Source organism: Morone saxatilis, unplaced genomic scaffold (genome assembly GCF_004916995.1).
Source record: "Morone saxatilis isolate NCDOM2014 unplaced genomic scaffold, NCSU_SB_2.0 Contig19, whole genome shotgun sequence".
NCBI lineage: Eukaryota > Metazoa > Chordata > Actinopteri > Moronidae > Morone > Morone saxatilis.
Window position 1 is genome coordinate 15,611,473 of NW_023339751.1, and position 21,912 is coordinate 15,633,384.

Sequence of the window (21,912 nt, forward strand, 5' to 3'; positions counted from 1 at the left end):
GCCAACATACTGTGTTATGTGAGCGGTCTGAAAGCAGCACGGCATCCTTCCCGCTGTCCATGCTCAGCCCGCGGATGTGAGTCCTTCCCCCGGGCCCATAGCGGCCCAAAGCTGGCGGCAGACGCAGGAAACCTTGTGAATCCACATTAGGATCCAAAGGATCTGTGTCATCCGGGTGGGAGTTGACATCGATACCTGATGAGCTGTTATCATTTGTCAGTTGCGGGCTCGGTGTGCTGTCATTAGTCATCTGCAGACCAACATGTTCCTGGTCTGGATACTGACACTCCAGTGCGGTGAACTCAGAACTGGTTGTTTCTCTACACATGTGAAACTCTTCACTTTGGCTTGTTGTCTGTTTCAAGGTGGGGTCGTCCTCTGAGACAGTCGCTTCTTCTCCCTCCTCCACCTCCTGCTTCTCCTCCTCAGGGGAGTCGAACGTGATGACGGGGATCTTGATGTGACACTCTCCTGCATCCTTCTGAGCCTTATAGGACACAAAGACATGTCACACACACTTAGTTTGAACAATATGGAGCATTTCAACCAAAAACAAATTAGTTTGGAAGCTGAAAAGTTGGTTCCCAGCTCTCTGTCGATGACAGATCCAATTGCAATGGTTCCACTCAAAACTGGTGGAAACACGGGCTGGTTCGCTACATAGCAAAATCAAAATGTATTCTTACCTGTGCATTCTCCAAAAGGCTCTGCTTGACACTCTCCTCCAGCTGAGCAGCAGTCACAGGGTCACAGCTCATAGTGATGATGATCTTGACTGTGTCGTTCTCGTCTAGGTGAGCTGACGCAGGCCCGGGACCAGAGTTGTCTACCAGGACCACTTCGATCTCATCAGAGCAGTACGTCTCCTCCACTGGCTCAGCCTGAGAGACAACACAAGAGACAGACAAAGAGTTTTACCCATGATGTACAAAATAATTGCAACAATATGATTTCATTGATTTCTATTAAAGAATCAGTGTGTACGATTTAGTGGCTTCTAGTGGTGAAATTGCAGATTGCAACCGTTTAAATACAGCTCAGCCGTCCAAGGTAGGACGTACCTTCTATCTATAACTTCTATCATTTTAAGATAAAGAAAACACAATTCTTATTTTCAGTTGATTATACACGAATGAAAATATACCTATGAGTATTATATTTAATTTCTGCCAATAGATCCTCCTAAATGTTACACACTGGACCTTTGAAATACCATTCAAATTCAAACGTCCAAAAATAAACAACTTACTCCTATTTCTATATCAATGAGCTCTACCTGTGCAGGAGGCTCTGGGATGTCGATTAAATCATCCTGGCGGTCCTGGGCAGTCTCCAGTGAATTATTGTTGGCATCTGGGGGCTCTTTTTGCCCCTCACTCTCCTCCTCGCTCTCATCTTCACTTCCCTTGGAGGGAGGCAGACCTTCATCAGCCGTTTCCCTGTCTGCAGCATCTTTATCCTCACCGTCTTTCTCCTCTTCTATTCTGTCCTGCTCTGGGTCTTTCTCTGTTGTTGGTTCCTGCTCTGGCTGCTCTCTGTCAGTCCCAGTCAAAGAGCTCTGAAAGTCCACTCCATCTTTCACAGCACCGGTTTCAATTATTTCCACATCCATTTTCCCTGTCCCTGATCCAGGCCGCATCTCTTCTCTTTCAGCCCGGGATGGGGGCCTCTGCTGGGCCTGCAGCAGGGGGGCCGCTTGGTCTGGATTGGGGCTGGAGAGCTCATCTGGAGAAGGCTCTGGACTTGGGTGCAGGCCTCCCTCCACAGGCTTCTCCTCTGCACTCTCACCCTGTCCTGGAATGAAACGAAATACAAATTGTGGTTTAAAGTATAATAATAATAAAACTGCTCTAATCCTAAAATTCCTGCCATGGAAATTTTATAGTCTCTTATTTGGCTGCAGTGAAAATTCACACACCAGCATTTGCCAGTGACAGAAAGCAGATCACTCCTAATGCTACAAAAACAAAAAAACACACATTTAGTTACAATTGTGCCACCATCTAGTGCAATATACCACAGTGTTTATATCCCTTTTTCGATAAGCTGACTTTGTTTGGACTAATCATCAGTGCATTAGGTCATACATTTACTGGAAGCAGTCAGCTGGTCTTGTTGTCTGGCTGTTAGTTCTGTGCTCGTGTGAGCTTATTTACAACAATGATGGGTTTGCAGGAAAGGAAGTTGTCAATTTACATTGTCGAAGGAGCAATCGAGTACATTAGGGAAGAGGAACAGAGTTGGTTTCCAGCTTAGACTGGCTGTACTACACAGAACACTTGTTTCCCCATATTTCATACAAGGCCTCAGTAGCTACAATAACTAGAAATTAATGTGCTGCAGCTGGCTGTCTTTCTACATCCTGTTGATGTGTGCAGTCATATTGTCAGTGTCATATTTAGCATTCCACAGAATCACTGGGTCATCTCTGTAGATAAAAACTGCATCATGTACAATTCATTTGTACCTTGGTGCCCAGCTGAAACATTTCTGCAGGTTATAGAGAATGACTTTTGTGGGGCATCAGCAGAATGTAATCCGATCTTTGAAAAACTAATGTGGAGAAGAACTTGGTGCCCTGTTTCTATTGAAATTCTAAAACAAAACTATAAAAAAATTTATCTAGATGTTCCTCCCACAGTCAGCCAGAAGCTACTTTAATCAATCAACCTCAGCACTTTTGAGTTAAGGGTGAACCTTACTGGAGCTCAGAAACAGAAAACTACTGCACCAACCTATAATGTGGCTAGATTAATACCCTACATTTATAGAAAATTCGAAAAAAAAAAAAACTCTCTCAATCTGATCCCCTAATTAAGTACCTAGAAGCTTGAAATTAGAAGACTTCTTTTTTACGCCTTTGTAATATTTTAATTGGGTGGGTTAAATCGACATAGAAGGATTATCTAGGCTCTTTTTTCAATTTTCTTAAAAATATATATACTTTTATAATAGATCCTTTGTCTTTTTAATTGCTAAACTGAGCAGCAACAGCTGAATCATTGTTATCTGTCTGCAACCTCTGTGTTTGAAGAAATTTGGGCAAATATTCAGACAGACAAAGTTATTAACACCATCTACTCCCATATTAAACGTTGAATCAGATCATGTATCTTTACTTAGCCTAATTAGCATAATGCAGTATAGTGTAACAAGCCAAATGACTTCCAAAGCACAGACATTTTATAGGGAATTTCCTAAGAAATTAAATAAAATCAAAGAATTACTCACAATTTGCAATGGGTAAAGATTAAATTAAAGGAAGAACACACATACAGTGTTGTGGGCCACCATGGGCAGCCTTCTTAATCTAGTCCCTCTATTGATGTTTTGATGATGGTGATAAAGAACGCTGTCTAGCACCTCTGGGTGTTAGACAGAGGCCAGTTACACAAAGATATTTTAGACTGATCTGTAATGTTAGGTTAATCTTTGCTCTTAGATTGTCTAATGCAAGTTAGATAGTTTAAAAAAAATAAAACCATGTACTGTACTCATTTTAAGCCTAAAAAGTTAGCCAGTCTGCCCCCGAGGCGAACTGAGAACTGAGAGCCAGGTTTCCATGGTAACAAGCTGTGATACCTGCTGACATATGGCACCAAATGTCAAAAAAAGAGGAAAACGTGGCTCATAGTTTGTGGTTGGTTAACAATGTTGTGGAGTGAGTAGTGATAAGGGAAAGTGTTTTTAAAACCACAGTAACCCTGGAAATACACAGCAGTGAGGACATCCTCAATTGTTTCCTGTGCCTGACTGATCTGCATGGTGTTGACATTTTAAGCTACACTAAGATTTTTTGTATTGTTTCACTTTTTGCTGAATTTTCCCAATAAAATGTCCTTGTATATATAAATAATGTAATATCTTTGTGCAACGGGTGACTTTAGACATCTGTCTATTAATTAGATCTAAGCTCAGGTCAAAGTCTTTGTGAAACCGGCTCCTGGTGAATATGAAGACAATAGGAATATATATAATATTATTATATAATGACACATCATATTCCTACTCATCAAACATCACCTTGTGCCCTGTATGGGAGCATCTCTATTTGTTATGTTTCTCCACCCATTCATCCTGATTTTTCCTTTAATAGTTACCCATCTGTATCAAACCCAGAGAAAGATCCGCCTCACCTTCCGCAGTCTTCACCCCTTCGTCTGACTTGGAACAGTCCTGTACGGAGAAGAATTCAGAAACACGTGATTAACATTAGGACACAATGCAGGTTGACTCTGTACCTCCAAACTGGCAGATGTCCATTTTTTTTATTGCAACTCACCACTCCAATCAGTCCCGGGTCGGTTTCAGTCTGTTTCACTGTCACCTGGATCACCGGACTGGGTCGCTTCCGAGCCAACATCGTCATGGCAACGCTGTCTGGGACTGTACTGCTCTTCCTATTAGACAAAGACAAGAGATGGAGGGAGGGGGTTTAAATGACGAGGAGAAAGAGACAGAGAGATGGGGAGTCTATGGAAGTCCATACATCAATGCGTCAATTTAAGAAGAAATGATCTGGCCCTCATCCCCAGAATCCCAGCCTCTCTACATAAAATAAGCTGATTTAAAGAGATGAAGAAGCACTAAAAATAATTGTCTCTGGACTTGCAACTTGCTGTTTCATCTCCCCACCAGCTTTCAAATATTATAAAGAAATTAAAAGAAATACAGTGATATGGGGAACAGGAAGTGGTGTACTTTCTTTTATGAGTCTCTGCGCAGATCAAGTGTGTCAGAGCGGAGTGGCCGACTGAAGATCACTGACCTTCCCCTCATTAGCTCGCTCATTCACCAAAGCTGTACTGAGTCTTTGAAATGATGTGGAAAGAGTCTGTGTCCCACTCTGAGACAGTTGATCTCAAAACCAATCTGATCTCAAAGAAACAGAGTACTGAGAAAAAGACACATACAAAGCGAGATAGAGGAGGCTAAAATTGGTACTAAAAAGAGAAAGTCAAGCGCGGTAAGTCGGTAGTATTAGTGGCATTATTCTAAAAAGAGGTTTCAGGCCTAAATGTACAATTTCATTTTAATAATTAAGTTGTATCATTGGGGATTTAGCCCTCTGGCCTAGATTTTGTAATGACTAACCTGGCAGGAGAGCAGCTTGAAGCACAAGGAGTAAAAACGCCAGTCTAGTGTACAGTACATCTCTCTGAATGGCCTCCAATACATCCATAAAGGTGAAACCACATGAGCAGGAACTTCCCAGCTACTTCACATTAATCCAGGATTATAAGTGTGTCTCCGGGGGGGTTTACCTGATGCTGGCGGGCAGGCAGGAGTCAGAGGCGTTACTTTTCTTTTCCGGGGCCTTGCTGAGGTCAGAGAGGCTGCTGCGGACCACCGCCTCGCCCTCGTCGAACATCAGGTGCAGCCGATAGTTGGCCAGCTTGATGAGGATGAAGAAGACGGTGATGGAGGTGCAGTAGATGCTCAAAGCCATGGTGGTAGGGGGCAGGGCCTGTGGAGAGGAGAGGAGAGGAGCTTCATCATATTCAAATCAACATCTCCAGAGTCTCCACCAGACCAGTGTTTGATTTAATGCTCTGTGCTGTAGAAGCAGAAACTATCTCTTCTCATCTTTTTAGATGAAATTCTGCGAGTTTATTTGGTCACACAGACACAGTGTTTCCCCGAGTGCATTACAGGCTCGGTGAACCACGAGATCTAATATGATTAACTGGTGGATTAATGAAGTTTATTGATCCCCAGGGGAGGAATAGCCCATAGAAAAGAACAGGAAGATTAAAAACGAAGCATCTGCATCATGCTGATACATGAGTCATACTGGTCTGGGGACTTGCTGTGTTGGATGTGGACCCTCATTAATGTCTGCAGGTACAAATGTGCAGTCTAAATATACAGCCCAGTGTCATATCTGCTTGTATTTGATTGTCACCTCTACTTTGTGCCACCGTTTATCTGTGTTGTGCGTGACCTTCAGATAAAGTGCTAATAAACTTGAAATTTGAAACATCTCTCTCAGAAAAGCGTGTGTTGTTTTTGCAGGGGAAGCTGTGGGTGTTTTCAAACAGACTGTGAAAACTGTCTGCCACAACATTTTAATACAGCCTCAGTGGCAAATGTGAGCTGTCAACCCCTCACAGCAGAATCTGCTACTTTGCCTGACTAACTTTCATTCACGGGCAGCTGATTTCTGGTCACCTGAACGCACAGCGAGACACACAATCAGCCCTGGTTTATTGCACTGAGACTGTGTGTGAGTGAGCATCACATCCCAGAATCCTTATCTGCAATACTTCAATATCTAATCTGAATAAAACTGGTCGGTGTGCTGATAATCATTGTTTCTGTGTGAATGTGCCGCACATGGCTGTTGTTTCCATTCTTTTCAAGAGGTGTGTTTTATCATAAGGTCAAGGTGTTTGACCTATAGCAGCAACTCTTCCCCTTTATTCCACAACCCTGCTGTGTGACTGTAATAGAGGGTTTCCTTCTGTATCTCCACACATCTACAAGGTAAACAGTAACACATCCTATGCGCAGGTTTCTCACTCGGGATATGAATGCAGCCTGTGTTGCACCTATCTCAAAGGCCACGACATGAAAAAAGGAGTGAGCCACAGTTTCACGCCTCCTGGCTCTCTCCCACTGCCTCATCCATGAGCAGCCATGCGTTCCGTCACCGCATGCAAGGGAAAAATACTGCGACAGTGGTGTTTTTCTCTAGCCTCCCCCAGCAGCACCCAGACAATGAAAGATATTACATTCTTGCACAGCCACAGCGCGTTTATCCGAGGATGGGATATAAGGGCGCATGAGAAAATAAAGCCCCGTTACCTATAGGTACAGTGGGCACCTCAAACCCCCTTCGCGGCCTTGAACGTCATGTTCCCCTAATAAAAAACTCACCAGATGGAGAGAGAGGGGCAACATCAGGAGGAATATCCACAGATAGAGGTGGCAGGAGTTGTTGAATTTGTTCTGGTCCGGGTCGTGGTACCAGCCCCCGGTCAGGGATGCCCAGACTCCCTGACGCAGGGTCTGCACAACCTGGGAGCCCATCTCTCCTCCAGTCTCCTCCTCTCCGCTCAGGTTGGACGGACGGATGATGCCGCTGCTGCTAGGCTACAATGAAATGATCTCCTCTTAATGCATGCTACTGGCGCTACGCCTCCATGTTGGGCCGATATAGCACGTCTCCTGAGCCGTCGCTTTTCACGCCTCATCGGTCTCCCTCGGTGTGGTCCTCTCGTCTGCCTTTTCCCATCCCAATGTCGATTCGTCCATTGCTGCTGCCGCGGTCCTCATCTTGTCCTCTTCGTCTCTCTTTCTCTCTCTCTCTCTCATCCTCTCCCTCTCTCTCTCCCTCTCCTCTCTAGCTGCCTGTACAGATGCGCAGCTCTGACCGCCTCCCCTTCCCTTTCCCACTCCTCCTCTCTGCCTCCCCTCCCTCTCCATCCTTTCCTCTTATACGATTCTCCCCCTCCTCCGGTGTTTATCTGCGCACGAAGCCATACAATCAAAGCCACACTGTGCAAAGTATGGTTTTATACAGGCGCATGTGCAGTCTTCCTATAGGCTAGAGGTAATGTGCATTTATACGGATATATAGCCTGGTATAATAGTGTAGTGTTGTATTATTGCATATTCGTGGTAATACTAGTAATAAGCCCAGTAATGGTGTGTTTATATATGTTTCAGGCTGTATACCAGAGTTGTTGTCATTGTCTAGCTGCATGTCTTTGTGTCTCTCCTTGTACATTTGTTCCTGGCACTGTGTGTAAGCACACTGAGAGCCACTTGACACCGGAGTCACATTCCTTGTATGCCTACTTGGACAAAATACTCGGACAAAGTAGTAGTAGTAGTAGTATTCTCACTATAGAGTTACTTTCTTGTCCACATGGCTGGAAGGAGTAAGAGTGTGTGTGTGTGTGTGTGTGTGTGTGTCATCCTATATGGTCCACTATTCCCATAATTTCCCTGAAGGCGCGCTCTCCTCACACATTCCTATAGTAGCTCCTCCCTCCCTCCCTCCCCCAATCTACTGCTGCGGCCGTCACGTGTCCTAGCCCAACCAATCAGAGGGCAGCAGAGGCAGCAGCGAGAGCAGCGGCAGCAGTCCCAGATCCTCCGTACAGCACTGCTGGGTCCGACTGCGTTTGGCGGTGGGGGGGTTGTTTTGATTAAAGCTCACGGATTTTAGTTGTTTTTTTTTTTCCCTCAAGTTTTTCACGTTTTGTTTTTTTTAATTCCCGCGTCGTTGCAGTTAAAACCAGGATGTTTGATGTGTTTTCTACCAGTTCAACTTTTCTTCATGTCCCCGAGGGAGCAACGAAGTTGGGAATAACCGATGTTGAAGCTGAGAGGAGCCAACTCTTCCAACTCTTCCCACTGCCTCAACTCTCACTACTCAACGGGCTGCACTATGCTAAGCTAACCCGCTAGCCAATGCAGTTGAAATTCCTCTTAAAAAGTCCCCAAACCAGACGGCGAACTTTACATTTCGGGCTTCGGCGATTACATGATATTTGCCGGCGACTTCCAGAGAGAAACCCGTCCCTCGGAGCGTCGCTTTACCCCCTCGGAGCGGCCGGTGCAGGTGCACCTCTGTGCGGCACCTGCGAAGACTTGTTGCTCCATCGGTGAGAGCTAACTTTAGCTCGTCCGCGTTAGCATTGGGCAGAAACCGGAGAGTGGGTCGCTGAGGGCTGATGTTTCTCTCGTAGCGGTGATTAATTGAGTATTAATACATTACGTGTTCACTTTATATTGCTGTTTAACCGTCAGCACATGAAGTTGTGGCGTTAGCTGAAAGTACTCCGGCTCACGGTAGTTGTTGACCCTCACGGTATCGGAGTGGCGACGTGGATAACGTTACGGGGCTGTAGACGCCGTCTGTCCCAGGACTTTGGACGCGGTTTGACTCTGCCGTGGGCTGCACAGGGGGCTCCTCTCTGTTCTCATCAGCTAGTCTCGTACATGTGACAGCATGAGGATTTCTAAAAGTGACCTTTTACGGGTTTAAAGTTTTCATTTTGCTCTAAATAAAAGCTCTGCACCCTATGGTGCCGCTACGGCCACCGAGAAATGGATGTCTCGCAGGCCGCTTTCCCAAACGGTGAAGGGCGGCCGGGCGGCGGTGGGACCGGGGAGCATGCCTGGACGGACCCCCCCACAGTTCGGTCGTGGGCTCACTCTGCCCCGCTGTGCCCGACTCGGTCCCTGTGGACAGCCGCATATGACTACGAGGCAAGCGGCGAGGACGAGCTCAGCCTCAGGCGAGGGGACGTGGTGGAGGTCCTGTCCAAGGACGCAGCGATCTCCGGGGACGAGGGGTGGTGGACGGGTAAAATCAACCACCGGGTCGGGATCTTCCCCTCCAACTATGTCACCTACCAGCCCGCTATTTACCGTCTGCCCGCTACGAGTGGGACGGTGGGGGTCCCAGAGCAAGTCCCGAGCTCCCCTGTCCAGATCCCTTTCAGTGAACTGGTGCTAGAGGAGATCATAGGCGTGGGTGGATTTGGCAAAGTTTACCGGGGCACATGGAAAGATCAGGAGGTTGCCGTGAAGGCGGCTCGGCAAGACCCGGACGAGGACATAGCAGCCACCGCCGGCGGTGTTAAACAAGAGGCGAAACTCTTCTCCATGCTGCAGCACCCAAACATTATTAAACTGGAGGGGGTTTGTTTGGAGGAGCCCAACCTGTGCCTGGTCATGGAGTATGCCCGAGGCGGGACACTGAACCGGGTGTTGACCGGAAGGCGCATCCCTCCTCACATCCTGGTCAACTGGGCCGTGCAGATCGCACGCGGGATGCACTACCTGCACGAGGAGGCCGTGGTACCCATTATCCATCGTGACCTGAAGTCTAGCAACAGTAAGCAAAGATTGAAGTGTGTGTTTGAATGTGTGCTTGAGACGGATGAGTTCCGTTAGGATGGACAGTCTAAGCTTTAGGGGGACCACGACAGAGACACCCACCTGTTGCACATGCAGCCCAGCGTTAACTCACCCTACAGCCGCTTCTAAAGCAAGACTCTTATCTAATCTAATTCAGTTCTCTCAATGTGTGTCATTAATTACAGGTTCAGGAAAACACCGTTTTCTCGTTATAGCCTCCGAAACCGAATAATTCGCATATATTTCACAGCATCACGGGTACAGCACTGGCCTTTACGCAGGGTGGATTAACAGGAGGTGTAAAAAGGTCTGTGGGTGGGGGATACCATCGAGAGGATGTGAAATAAAGTCAGTTTGCTCAGCTGAGCTGCCTCCTCCCCCCGAACCCCCCCTCCGCTCCCTCCCTCCCTGCACTCACCCCTCCCTCCCTCCTAAAACACACACAAACACACCTTCCCAGCCCCCTCTCCACCCCGAGCTGAAATGTTATTCAAATAAAAGCCAGTGATTTACCAAACACATAACCAGACACACACATAACACATAACTGTGCGCACTGTCAGGCCATGTGCTTGACCAACCAGAGCAGAGGTCAGAGGGTAAAAAGGAGTCAGAGAGCCTGTCCAAGGATCTAAGGAAGGATCGCTTATTCAGCAGGGGAGTTTCTCTGTATTTTCCCAAGGCATGTCGTGTTTGGAAGACCTGGGAGTATTTGCAGGTCTCGCTTTTGAGTTTTTTCTGCTAACTAACTAGTTCCTCCGTGAACTTGTTATTGACAACAGGCCAGCAAACTTTAGTTTCCCAGGACTGAATAATGAATGGACAGGACTCAGTGAGAAAAAGAGTCCGAGTCATATACCCACTGACACAGGCTACCCACTTCCACTCAGGTGTTTTTATGTGTGTAATATGACTCTATTTCTCCCTTTGAGACTCTTATCAAGCGGGGGCCATGTGGGGAGCAGCTCTGTCGTACTGATGTCTGTTTATCTCCATCTTTGAGAGTCAATGCGTGCATGTAGAGGCAAAACATTTCAAATGCACACAGACCCGACCCTCCAGGATAAACAGCTTAAGACACGGTTTGATGTATAAAAGATAAAGATTGCATGTGGGTAGTACTCATAACGTATATATATACTGCTGCAAACATGGCTTGTATACTTACTTATAGTTTCAGCTAATAAACGGCAGCGATCGTGCGAGCGATGACAAAAAGTTTACACCTCGTCAATCCTCACAACCAGTTTTACAGTCTATTTATAACTTCCACGAAGTAAAATAATAAAAGTACATTGTGGTTGATCTAAAAAAACTCCAGAGCTATTACCCATCATGTAGAATATAGTTTCAATACAGTCTGTCCATTAGACTAAAACAAGTTTTTCTCCAGCATGAAAGTAAAATGAATTCACTCTCTGTTTTTTTCGAGAACCTTTCAAACAAAACGGTTAACTCTAAAGTGATTGATGAGCATTTGATGCCCCTGAGGCCATGTGGTAAACGGTGTAGAAGAGCCCAGCCCTCAAAGTAGTCTCTTATTTAAGATGGGAGATTTGTGTTAATTATAGGGCAGATGGAGAGAAAGGATTTAACTGCTGTTTAGACAGTTTGAGTTAATCGGATGTTTGGTGAACATACACAAACGCTTCCCCCGAACGGGCACAGTGCTGCGAACACAAGTTAGTATGTTTATCCTGCCACTTCACTGTGACCTAGAGACAGCATACGCTTTAGGTGAAGAGAGATCATTTAAAACTGAACTTATAATAGACCTTTCACAGTGTGGAACCTGGGAACTCAACATTTCACCCACCGCTTAGTGCCTAACCATAAAATAAGACCAAGACAGACAGTTTGCCAGTTGGCGTTTGCAACAACACTGTTACCAGTCTCAGGTAGTTGATGGTCCCAGGGTCAGAAGTCTGAACATCTGTAGTCAATATACAGTCTTATCTAATAAAGAGACAATGAAAGAAGCTGTATGTATTTGCTTTAAACCAGGGCAGTGAGTTCACAAAGGACTCTCTCCTACACACAAACTCAAATGGCACCCTGTGGTGTGTTGGGTTGTTTTCCCAGTAAAAACCTAGAATAATGCAGCTTAGAGAAGTTGTTGCATCTGCTGGTGTGGGGCTGCTGTCTGTTTGTCTTGGCGTTGTGTGTGCGTGGGTCAGTCTAAAGGGATAAAAGGAGTGAGAATTATCTACACAGGGGGTAAAAAGAAAATGGATACATGGCAATAAGTGGTTGTTAATCAGCAATCTGTCCCTTTTTTAATATTCAATGAGCAGAATATCTGCTGGTGTGGCTGTCTCTCTCTTCAGTGTTTAGTCTCAGGGTAAACGAGGACACAGACAGGTACATGTGTGGAACTAAACTTCTCCATCTTCACTCAGCGACTCAGCCTGTCATTTATCAGCTTGCAGTGTACACATGCTCCACGCAGACAAACATACAGCTATTTGATCAATGATTAGCCTGTAAAGTAATATGTTGGAAGTCAGCAAGATTTGTCCAATCTCTTTTGTGTTTTTCAACCTAATCTGTAAAATCCCAGCCTGCAGGGAGGAATGTTGCTAATGAGGGATAAAAGCTTAACATACGTTTGCACAATGGACTGGTCAAGCAGCGGTTGCTAGGCTACTGTGGCCAGAAGAATGGCTAGGACTCGGAGGGTCTCAAAGCCCTCGTTTTGTTTTGTTCCGTTCATATTTAATCTCCCAGAGAGCAGCGGTACTCTTTTATTGCCACAAACTGAGGGGGTTTCCCTTCTTACTTCGTTATTTTTCTCCTTCCTTACCTTCCCTCCCTTGTTCCTTACTCTTTGGACACAATTTTCAAAACTTTAAAGGATAATGCCGGAGTTTTTTTTTCCTTTTCATATTTCTCCACAAACTTCAACCCCAACAAAGAATTTATCCCGCGAACAAGTATTATCTGTCTAGCTGCAGCCTGATTTAGTGAATGATTGTGTGTCATAGAGCTCCATTTACATCCAAACACTGTTTACTAATACTGTTGCATTGACATATGCATTGATTAAAGTAATATGGGCAATACAGTTGCTTCTAGACAGTGGCTCCATGTCAAGCAGACGTCACTAAGCACGCTCAGAGTTCTGCTTCCATGTTTACAACACTTTGCTAATTTGACAAGCTGTGAGGAACAGTCTATACTTGCAGTATTCATTGTACTGAAGGAATATGTCGCCTAAATGCAAAAGCATGGCTCTTGTGTTTGTAATTGTTCTTAAATGTCAGCAGAAACAGAGAGTGACCTGTGGTGACTTGTTAGATGTATACATTTAATGTTTATTCAGCTCTTCTCAGGGATTTGTTTATTACAGTCTTTTGTTGTAGAATTTGTTGTTTTCTTTCTTCCTTTGCTAGTCTTATTCACTGCATCCTTTCACACGCTTCCTTCTTTCCCCTCTCACAACTTTGATTTAAACGTTCTCCCTCCACCTAGGAGTGGTAGTATTCATAAAGCAGTAGATAAGAGCAAGGAATCGCACTGAAACCCGGCCCTGAGCCAGCGTGCGTAACCCACATTAATTTTGGAGTTTCACATCTTGGTGCGAGCGATAGTATGCCAGGAATGTGTGCTTGAACGGCGCTGAAACTGATGGAGTTCTGTTTGGAGCGTGTGCAACAGCATTCCCCCATCAATCTTAAGCTATTGTTAGACTTCATCACGCTGTCCCTGTGTTCCCCTCCCTCTCCCTGTCTCTCTCTCTCCAGTCCACGCACCCATTATTCTGTAGATCTGTGAAGACCTGGCTGAAAGTCATAGAAGCACAGAAAGGATTTCCTTTTATGTCAGTACTGAAATTAGTACACATAATACGTTTAGAGAACATGTTGAATTTAGAATGATAACCGTCTGACAGATCTTATTTGGGCCTGGCAGTCGCTGCAGCCACGGAAAGTGTTATTTCCATTTCCATATTTGTCGTACACTGCGCAAAAGTAAGCTTAAGTTCAAAGTATAAATAGGAAGTTTGTTGTGATGAATCATAGTTTTCTCAGTAAGTCACATTAATCATCTTATTGCTATTTCACAGCAGTCCCAGTCATATTTGACTGATTAAAGTGGCCCAAATAGGAAGGGAGTCAACATTCTTCGAGTAACAAAATGATACTGTTGTGGCAAGTGAGAAATGCACTTATAAGTCACTTTAAAAAGTATATCCTGGATAGTGATCATTTTTACATGATTGTGGTGATACATAAAGGTGGATCTTTATGTTGTTAAATTCCTTTACTGCGTTTTCTGTCCCACTATGGTTGAAATAAAACCAACCAGCCTAAGACTGTTGCAATTAAAAATATGCATAAGAAAAAGGAAAATTAGGGATGCGCCTATCGCACATTTTCTGCCCTGATACCCAAATTAAGAGAGTGACAGTGCTAGCTAATTTCCATCTTCCATTTCGTTTTACCTGTCCTCCTGCTGCTGCACTGTTACCTGTGGAAATGCTAAACAGACCTAGTTATCTTCTAGATTTGGGGTGCAGTGAACCACTCTACCCTCTTAAACCCTGTTTTGCGTTACTAGGTCATAACAAGCTCACCACAGGAGAGAAAACAGTTAGTAGTACTTTTACTGAGTAGTATGTAGCTCAGTAAAAGTATCCCTCTAGAGATAATTTTTCTGTTGTCTCTTGTCTCTCTACTTCTGGAATAAGTAGAATCACGGAGGAAGAGTTACTAAAGCTTCACTAGGTGTTGCAGGGCAACTTTTCTCAGGCTTCCCACAATTACCCCTGGTGACACACAGACAGTTACTGCCTGTCTTTTCTCTGACGAGAGAATGGGCAGAGGGGAGAGAGGAGGAGTGGAGATGCTTTCACTGTGTTTTTTATGACCTCTCCCTGACTGCACCTATTGTTGCAGGGAAGGGTGAAAAGGAAAAGGGCCCACAGCTGAGAAGAGCTGCCTTCCGAATCAACCAATCCCCTCCGCAGCTCCCCAACACACTGCTAGATGCTAATACAGCAAAACGCACTCGCTGTACACCTTTTAACATTTGTTATGTTTCAATTAGCCTAGTTATGGGTGAATTCAAGCTTAAGCAGACACAAACTAGAAGAGGAAGAGGACAGACAAAGAGCAAGTGGCCCGGAGAGACGCGACCATGATAGATGGATTTAGCCAGCCATTAGCCCTGATCCTTTTCCCATCAACCAGAATGCCTGGGGGCACTCTCATTTCAACAGTGAGAGACAGACCAGTCGGGGAATGTTTAGCAGCCTTGTTTCTGCTTACTACAGGAAGCCCTCTTGCTCTCATGCTTAGTCTGTTGGCACAGTTACGAAAATACTGCCGCGTCAAGTTAGGAGGGCTGCACTTTACAGCAACCGTGCTGAGCTACGCTGTAAAGAAATATAAGAAAGCTCACGATTATGCTTAAAATGCTTTAGTAGTAGATCAAACCATTTCCAGTTTTGTTTTTAAAAGTTGTATCTAATTGTCAGCATCATAAGGAGGATCATTTCACATAGCACTGTTACTAAAGAGAAAGAGATTAAAAGATGGATCTGGCTTTGTAGTTCATCTGCTTCGAGGCTCGCTGTTGTTCTTCTTGGCGGTGCATATTGGATATATGTATCACATGCATATAATACTATAGGTATGGTTGTAGCCAAATAGTTTTAATTCAGGCAAAGTACTAAACATATGAACACATGAATGATAACTTTTGGCAGTAAAAAACATTTAACACTATTTAATGTCTAATATTACTGAACACACATAAGTTGAATCAATGGTATTGCAGGTGTGCTTTCTCTTCTTCTTTCCTCTTTCAGTTTCTGTAGAGTTGCAGGGAGTCAAACTTATTTCTCTTAGTTTGTTGTAGAAAGAAGAAATGATAGTGTTAACCCCAAAAGTGTATTTTTTCTTTTTACCTTGAGGGGGAGAGAGCAATGGGAAGAAGCGTGGGACCTGCTTTGAAGGCAGCAGCTCTGCTTCTGATCTTCCCACTGTTCCACCATGAAAGATGGTTCTGCCTGAAGATCCACTGTTGGAAAGGGGAATTAAATGGGGGGCTTGACTGAGGGTGGGGTTTGCCTTGAAGGCATATCCATCTCCAGTTGCGTTGCACTGTTGTCCGCTTCAAAACACTGTCTTTTCAAAAGAGTGAGAAAATATGGACTGAGAAAAAGCACAAAAAACAATATACGGTCTGAGTTATAACCTGTTCAGACACCAAAGGTTTTTAGGATTACAAATTCTCACAAGATATTTGTAATGTCGTTGAAATTATACTATCTGAACCGTTTAAATATTATTTTTGGGTTTCACACATCACTTGTAGCATGTGCAGCTGGCAATCCTAATAATCTGTAATGACAACAATCTGTAGGCTACACACAGCTGCATTTATTAATGATCACTATAGTTGACTGTAAACAGAGTATTTACAGCTGACACAAGTATTTGAGAGCATCAACTTCCTAAATTTCCATATAGTATCCTTGCCAAATAGATGAGTGCTAGACTTGGGTTGAGTAGGACAGAAAAATGTTTTTGTCGCTTCATGTTTATGAAAAAAACAGTAGAATAGACGAGTTCGAAATTTGCTATTGTGTTTTAGAAAATTAAGTCTTTTTGTGCTTTTGGCATAAGCTTGAGCTATTTTACTGTCATAGTATGCAAGTGTGCAGTTCTTAAAATTTACCAACATGGCTTATTTAGAGGGGATTTAAATAATGAAATGCACAAGTACTAATTAGGTTTCCATTACCCCACTGGATTCTTTCCGGTACAGAGTGGGGTTTGTCCTGTGACTCGACTTTAAGGATGACCCAAAAACCTCAACCGGAGCATCTTTTTCTGCGTTTTTAATGCAGATTTCAAGCGATGATTCCAAGTATTGTCACATTACTTTTTTTTTTCAGTGTTTCTGCATAATGACCTGGTTGGATGTAAAATGTAAACTATGTCTGAAACCAGTGAGATGCCGTAAAGAATAATTTAATTCCAATTAAACTAAATGTTCTGTTTTAACGTGCGGCTTTTCCCTTTAGGTCAGGCTTATATTACAAGGCTCCGGCCAAATGATTTGATATGGAGCTCATTGTTGAAAACCTGCTGAGATTAACCTTTCTTGGAAAACCTTAGATTAGAATAGGGTGGAGAGGTCATGGGAGGTGGACTTCAAAGAAGGGCTGGTGGCATGTGTTGCTGGAGGTGAGCCATTAGTTAGTGAAGAGGAGACGATGATGATTGTCTCCTTTAACACCTGTTATTATATAAAGTATCATCTCAGTATTATTCAAGTTCAGAAAATGTGATGAGATACAGATTGTGAGAGTCACTTAACTGTAATAATAGCAAACAAAGCTCTGGACTTCAGGGCATCTTCTATTTTCAGACATTTCATAGACCAAAAGATTACTGATAAAAAATGTGGCATGTAAGTCATTTTTAGCTGCAGCTCCAATTGCCAATACTATTATCACATGGTCTGTTTTATTTAGGGAGGCTTTGTTTCATTTGATATGCATTTATTTAAAATCTAAATCTAAAATCTATATACATTTTTATGAATGGATAGATGGGTGGTGATGTGTAGCACCTTATCAATTGAAGCACAGGTTAACCGGCAGTGGCTATGTAGTGTTTCTGTGTTGTTAGCTTGGCTGCTAATAGACTCAAACAAAATGGCTGGTTGAGGTTCAAAGGTGTTTCTTGTAGCATAACGTCAGTATGGAGTCATGTAGACGGGAGCAAGGTCTTTTATCAGAAATTTCTAGAGGGCTGACACTGAAGTATCATGGAGCTACAAAGAAAGTATTTGGCATGATATTCTATAGGCCAATCAACGCAGATGGGTTTATCCCAAAACCACCGTTCTGCTAGGTTGTGTAACTAACCCATCGTAAGTCATTATAAACCTACAGAGCCTGCTGGGAGGAATCTATGGAATCACTGAGAGAGGACTTGACAACAGGAAGTAGGAGTATATCATTGGTCTAGTGAAACCTGTTTGTAATGGAATTCCTATTGTTGCAGCCTGGGTAGAGGATCCCCTCTGTGCCCGAGGCTAGTAATGGCACCATTACCCCTGTTATTAATGGAGACCCATAGGAGTCACACTACAGTTAAAATGCTGCTTGAAATCATTTCAGGCCCATTGAAAATGTTTGTGTATGCTCAGGACAATCTTAACCATCGCACTCTATAACTGTGTCTAATGTGTCTAAAGGAAAGAACTGTTTCTTCTGTTTATTGAGGTGGTAAATTAAGTAAAATGGTTGCAGTAGACGAGCTGAATGACTTTGGTGGTTTTAGTCAAAGTGCTATGGAAATGAAAAATGCATAAAAAAATGCAGACTTGAAGAATTGGGAGTGAGAATAGCAGAATATTAGAAATACGATAAAGAAAGACGGTCAAAAATGATTACCACCAAGCACCAAGTGCAGCAATGTTTTGTTTTTGGTGGAAAAATCAAATCAAAGCAGCTTACTACTATTTGGTGCCTTTTACACAATGTCTGCCGATGTTTCTGCCGTAAGGAACATCTCCATTATTATTTTTAGTATTATTGGGTTTTGTTAACCCACCAAAAAGAAAACATGTAGACAAAGAGAAAAGTCAGGGAGGTTGGTGTTTTTGCAAGAGATGGCGTCTGAATGACGCGTTATCCCTGAGATCCTGGCTAAAATATAAACCTCAAAAGGTCCAGAATGGCTCAAAACCTGAGGTAATTAATTTTAGTCAAGGATGTAGTTGGTAAATGTTCACAGTTTACCTGCCATTGGCAGATGAGCTAAGAAAGTTAATTTTGTACCCTGGATTTACACAACACAGCATATTATAAAATGTCAAACAGCATGCTGTAGATTCGTGTATAGAATGTTGTTTTGAATTAAGTTTATCTGTGAGACATTTTTAAAAATGCACATTGAATTCAAAATGAATCCTGTTGTTGGTACAGTGACCTGACAAATGTGAACGATGAGTGACCAATCAGAAGATAGTATAGCGAGGCAATGTTACAGTATTGGCTGTGTGGAATAGTGCTGCTTGGGTTGTGTTGCATCTTCAGTGGCAGGTAACTCTAACTCTAATTATTGATTATTGGTTATTTTGTCTATAGAACTGGGAAAAACATGCCATGTCCATAACCCCAAGTTGACATCATTAAATAGTTTGTTTTGTCTGACCAATGATCTTAAAGCTATTTAGTTCCTTATCACATAAAGCAAAGACAAACAGTAAATCCTCACACTTTAGAAGATGGAACCTGCAGATGTGTATTTGCTTTTATCAATTATCAATATATTATGATTAATTTCTGTTGGTAGATTGATTAATCGACTAATCCTTTCAGCTCGCGTCGCTTCTTAATATTATATTATAGTATTATAATGGCACGGTTAAATAAACCTTGAACAGTATAATTTAATGTACATCAATGTAATGCATGTATGAACATCTTTATTGTGAAAGTTGAGTATAGGTATTGGGCTGGAAAAGTGGGACAGGTATAACTGATAAATATTTTTTTGCCAATTAAAGGCTTTTTTAAAAGAGCCAGTACAATGCAAGAAGGAAAGTCTGCATGTCACTTTCAGTTTTCTGCATACACAGATTTTGAGTCGGTTGAGTTTTATGCATCTGCCCCAAGGTCTCAGAGCTAATATCTGACCACGCTATCTTTTCTTGAAGTCGACAGCTATCCTCCTTTCCACCCCTCCTACATCTTTCAGTAGGTCTGGTCCTGTCTTGACACATTTGTTGTGTAACTGGTCGTTGGATGATGGATTGAAGATCAGTATGCTTACTGTGGGTAAGCTATACCAACTGGGTCTCAGATGGTCATTAGAAAAGTACACGAGTGTAATATAGTTGCATGTTTGCATCTGAATGAGAATTGAAGAAGTGTGTGTGCGTTAGTGTTTGTGTATACGTGTGTGCTGGCAGGTTTTAGTTTTGCTGCGGAGGAGTAAGTCCAAGGTCGTCGGTGATAATACAGCACACAACGTGCAGCTCATTCTTCATTGCACAAATACATCAAAGAGCCTCTGTTGAATACTGTAGCCTTTAAACTGAGCAACACCTGAGTGGTACATTGTAACACAGTAGTGAAGAAACCTTGATGTGTATTTCAGCACTATGTATCTTTATCATGCCATCATTTTTTCCCATGGGAATATTACCACAGCGTTTGTGCCAGCAATGCTCTCAGGTCACGTGTTTGTTTTAATACTGTTAAACTCTTACACCTCTGTCAAACCACCTGAAGGGACATTCAGACTCCTGTGTTGTAGTTTCAACACAGCTGATAGGACATGTTCACACTGACCTGCAGAGTCAGGGCCGCATGTAAATAATGAAATGGGACAGTTTGTAATGTGAGGAGATCTTGGCAGAGACAAAAACAAATGTTGAAAATAATACCAAGAGGATCAAAGGATCAAAGAGTCTGTTTTGGCTGTTGATACACCACTTCATGGAAAAGGCTGCTTCTTGAATATTTGGCAGATGGTGTATCAGCACAAAGGAAGAAGGTTTATTTCTGTAGAAAGGAAAGATTTGACAGTAGAAAGATGTTACCCCTCCCCAGTCGTCGCCTGGTTGCTCTATTGCACTGTGGTCACTGTGGTTTTACGTCTTTTATTTGATTGTTTTTGCGCATTTACTTTTTTACATTTCTGTATTTTTCACTCAAATGTGTACATTTTACTAGAGCTGAAACAATCAATTAGTGGATTAACTGAAAATTGAAAGGGATTTGAATTGTCCCATCCAAAGTCCAGTGTGTAACATTTAGAAGGATCTATTGGCAGTAATGTAATATAATAATATATTTTCATTCATCCATAATCACCTGAAAATAAAAATGATTGTGTTTTTACCTTAGAATAAGTATTGAAAGATGTGGGTTTCCTTTATTTTTCTTGCTTTGAATTCAGGGAGTAGAAACATTTTATCATGAAATAATTGAATTAGAATAACATGTATCTAGCTGAGTTAAAACTGGTCTAGAATTATATACACCCCGTTATATAGGAACATATAGGGATTCGACACTAACATTAAACAGAATACAATGCAACATGTATATGTACATTGGTTTCTATTGGGGGCTTATTATGATGTAGTTCAACATCAGGTCCACTTTGACCTGAAAAGCAAAACTGATCCTGTTACAGCGCTTGAAGAAGTTTGATTCAAGTGCTTAAAATCCTCTTTCTCATTCCCAAACAGATTTTTGTGTTCACAGTTTTGTCCTCACACAGAACCGGTTAGAAAAATGTATTTGCATGTGAGTCATTTTCTTCTCTTCAGCACATGATTGGTGTAGAGGGTCTTCAGACGTCAGTGGGTTGCGGTTCACTGTGGCAGGGCTCTCAGGCCAGGTGTAGAGTTACAGGCAGGTTTGGAGGGTTCCGGCTGTCTTTAATGTGTTAAACAGTTTTAGGACCCGAGGACAGGTGCTTTGTGACGCTGTCAACCTTCTGTTTCTACAGTAATAAATGACCTGCATACCTGTTGGCCCCGTTGAATATCGACTATCATCTGCTCACCTGCACGGTTGTCTTTTTCTCTGTCCCCCACTCTTTGTATCTCCCTTTCTCTTTCACTCGTCTTTCTCCCTTCTCTTCTATCCCCCCTCACATCTGTCACTTTCATCCCGATCCCGTGTCTCCACTTTTCCTTTTCTCTCAATCACTCATTGCTTCTTATGCCCTTTTCCCTCGCGTATCTTTATTTATCCTCGTTTTCTGCCTTCTAACGTATCCCTTTCTTCGTATCCTCTTTTCAGTTTTATTACTTGAAAAGATTGAGAATGACGACATCGGGAGGAAGACCTTGAAGATCACAGATTTCGGCCTGGCCAGGGAGTGGCACAAAACCACAAAAATGTCAGCTGCAGGCACCTACTCCTGGATGGCCCCCGAGGTCATCAAGTCATCTCTCTTCTCCAAAGGCAGTGATGTCTGGGGGTATGACAAATCATACACCACACACATACCCAGAAGAAGAATATAATATCCACTCTTACTCAATTTCACTGAC

At 43.0% G+C, this 21,912-nt stretch overlaps 2 protein-coding genes across 2 annotated transcripts in view; one reads left to right on the forward strand and one right to left on the reverse strand.

The window, feature by feature from the left end:
• Nucleotides 1–7,301, reverse strand: part of pcnx2 (pecanex 2) — a 30,431-nt gene extending 23,130 nt beyond the window's left edge. The window contains exons 1-7 of the mRNA XM_035662964.1: nucleotides 6,880–7,301; nucleotides 5,265–5,467; nucleotides 4,283–4,400; nucleotides 4,137–4,176; nucleotides 1,277–1,794; nucleotides 687–881; nucleotides 11–487 (exon numbers count right to left, since the gene is read on the reverse strand). Coding sequence (XP_035518857.1) covers nucleotides 11–487; nucleotides 687–881; nucleotides 1,277–1,794; nucleotides 4,137–4,176; nucleotides 4,283–4,400; nucleotides 5,265–5,467; nucleotides 6,880–7,032 — 1,704 coding nt within the window. The 5' untranslated portion in view covers nucleotides 7,033–7,301. The remainder of the gene's footprint in view (nucleotides 1–10; nucleotides 488–686; nucleotides 882–1,276; nucleotides 1,795–4,136; nucleotides 4,177–4,282; nucleotides 4,401–5,264; nucleotides 5,468–6,879) is intronic.
• Nucleotides 7,302–8,068: 767 nt separating this feature from the next.
• map3k21 (mitogen-activated protein kinase kinase kinase 21) overlaps nucleotides 8,069–21,912 on the forward strand; it is a 23,910-nt gene continuing 10,066 nt past the window's right edge. Inside the window, exons 1-2 of the mRNA XM_035663827.1 lie at nucleotides 8,069–9,853; nucleotides 21,659–21,839. Coding sequence (XP_035519720.1) covers nucleotides 9,061–9,853; nucleotides 21,659–21,839 — 974 coding nt within the window. The 5' untranslated portion in view covers nucleotides 8,069–9,060. The remainder of the gene's footprint in view (nucleotides 9,854–21,658; nucleotides 21,840–21,912) is intronic.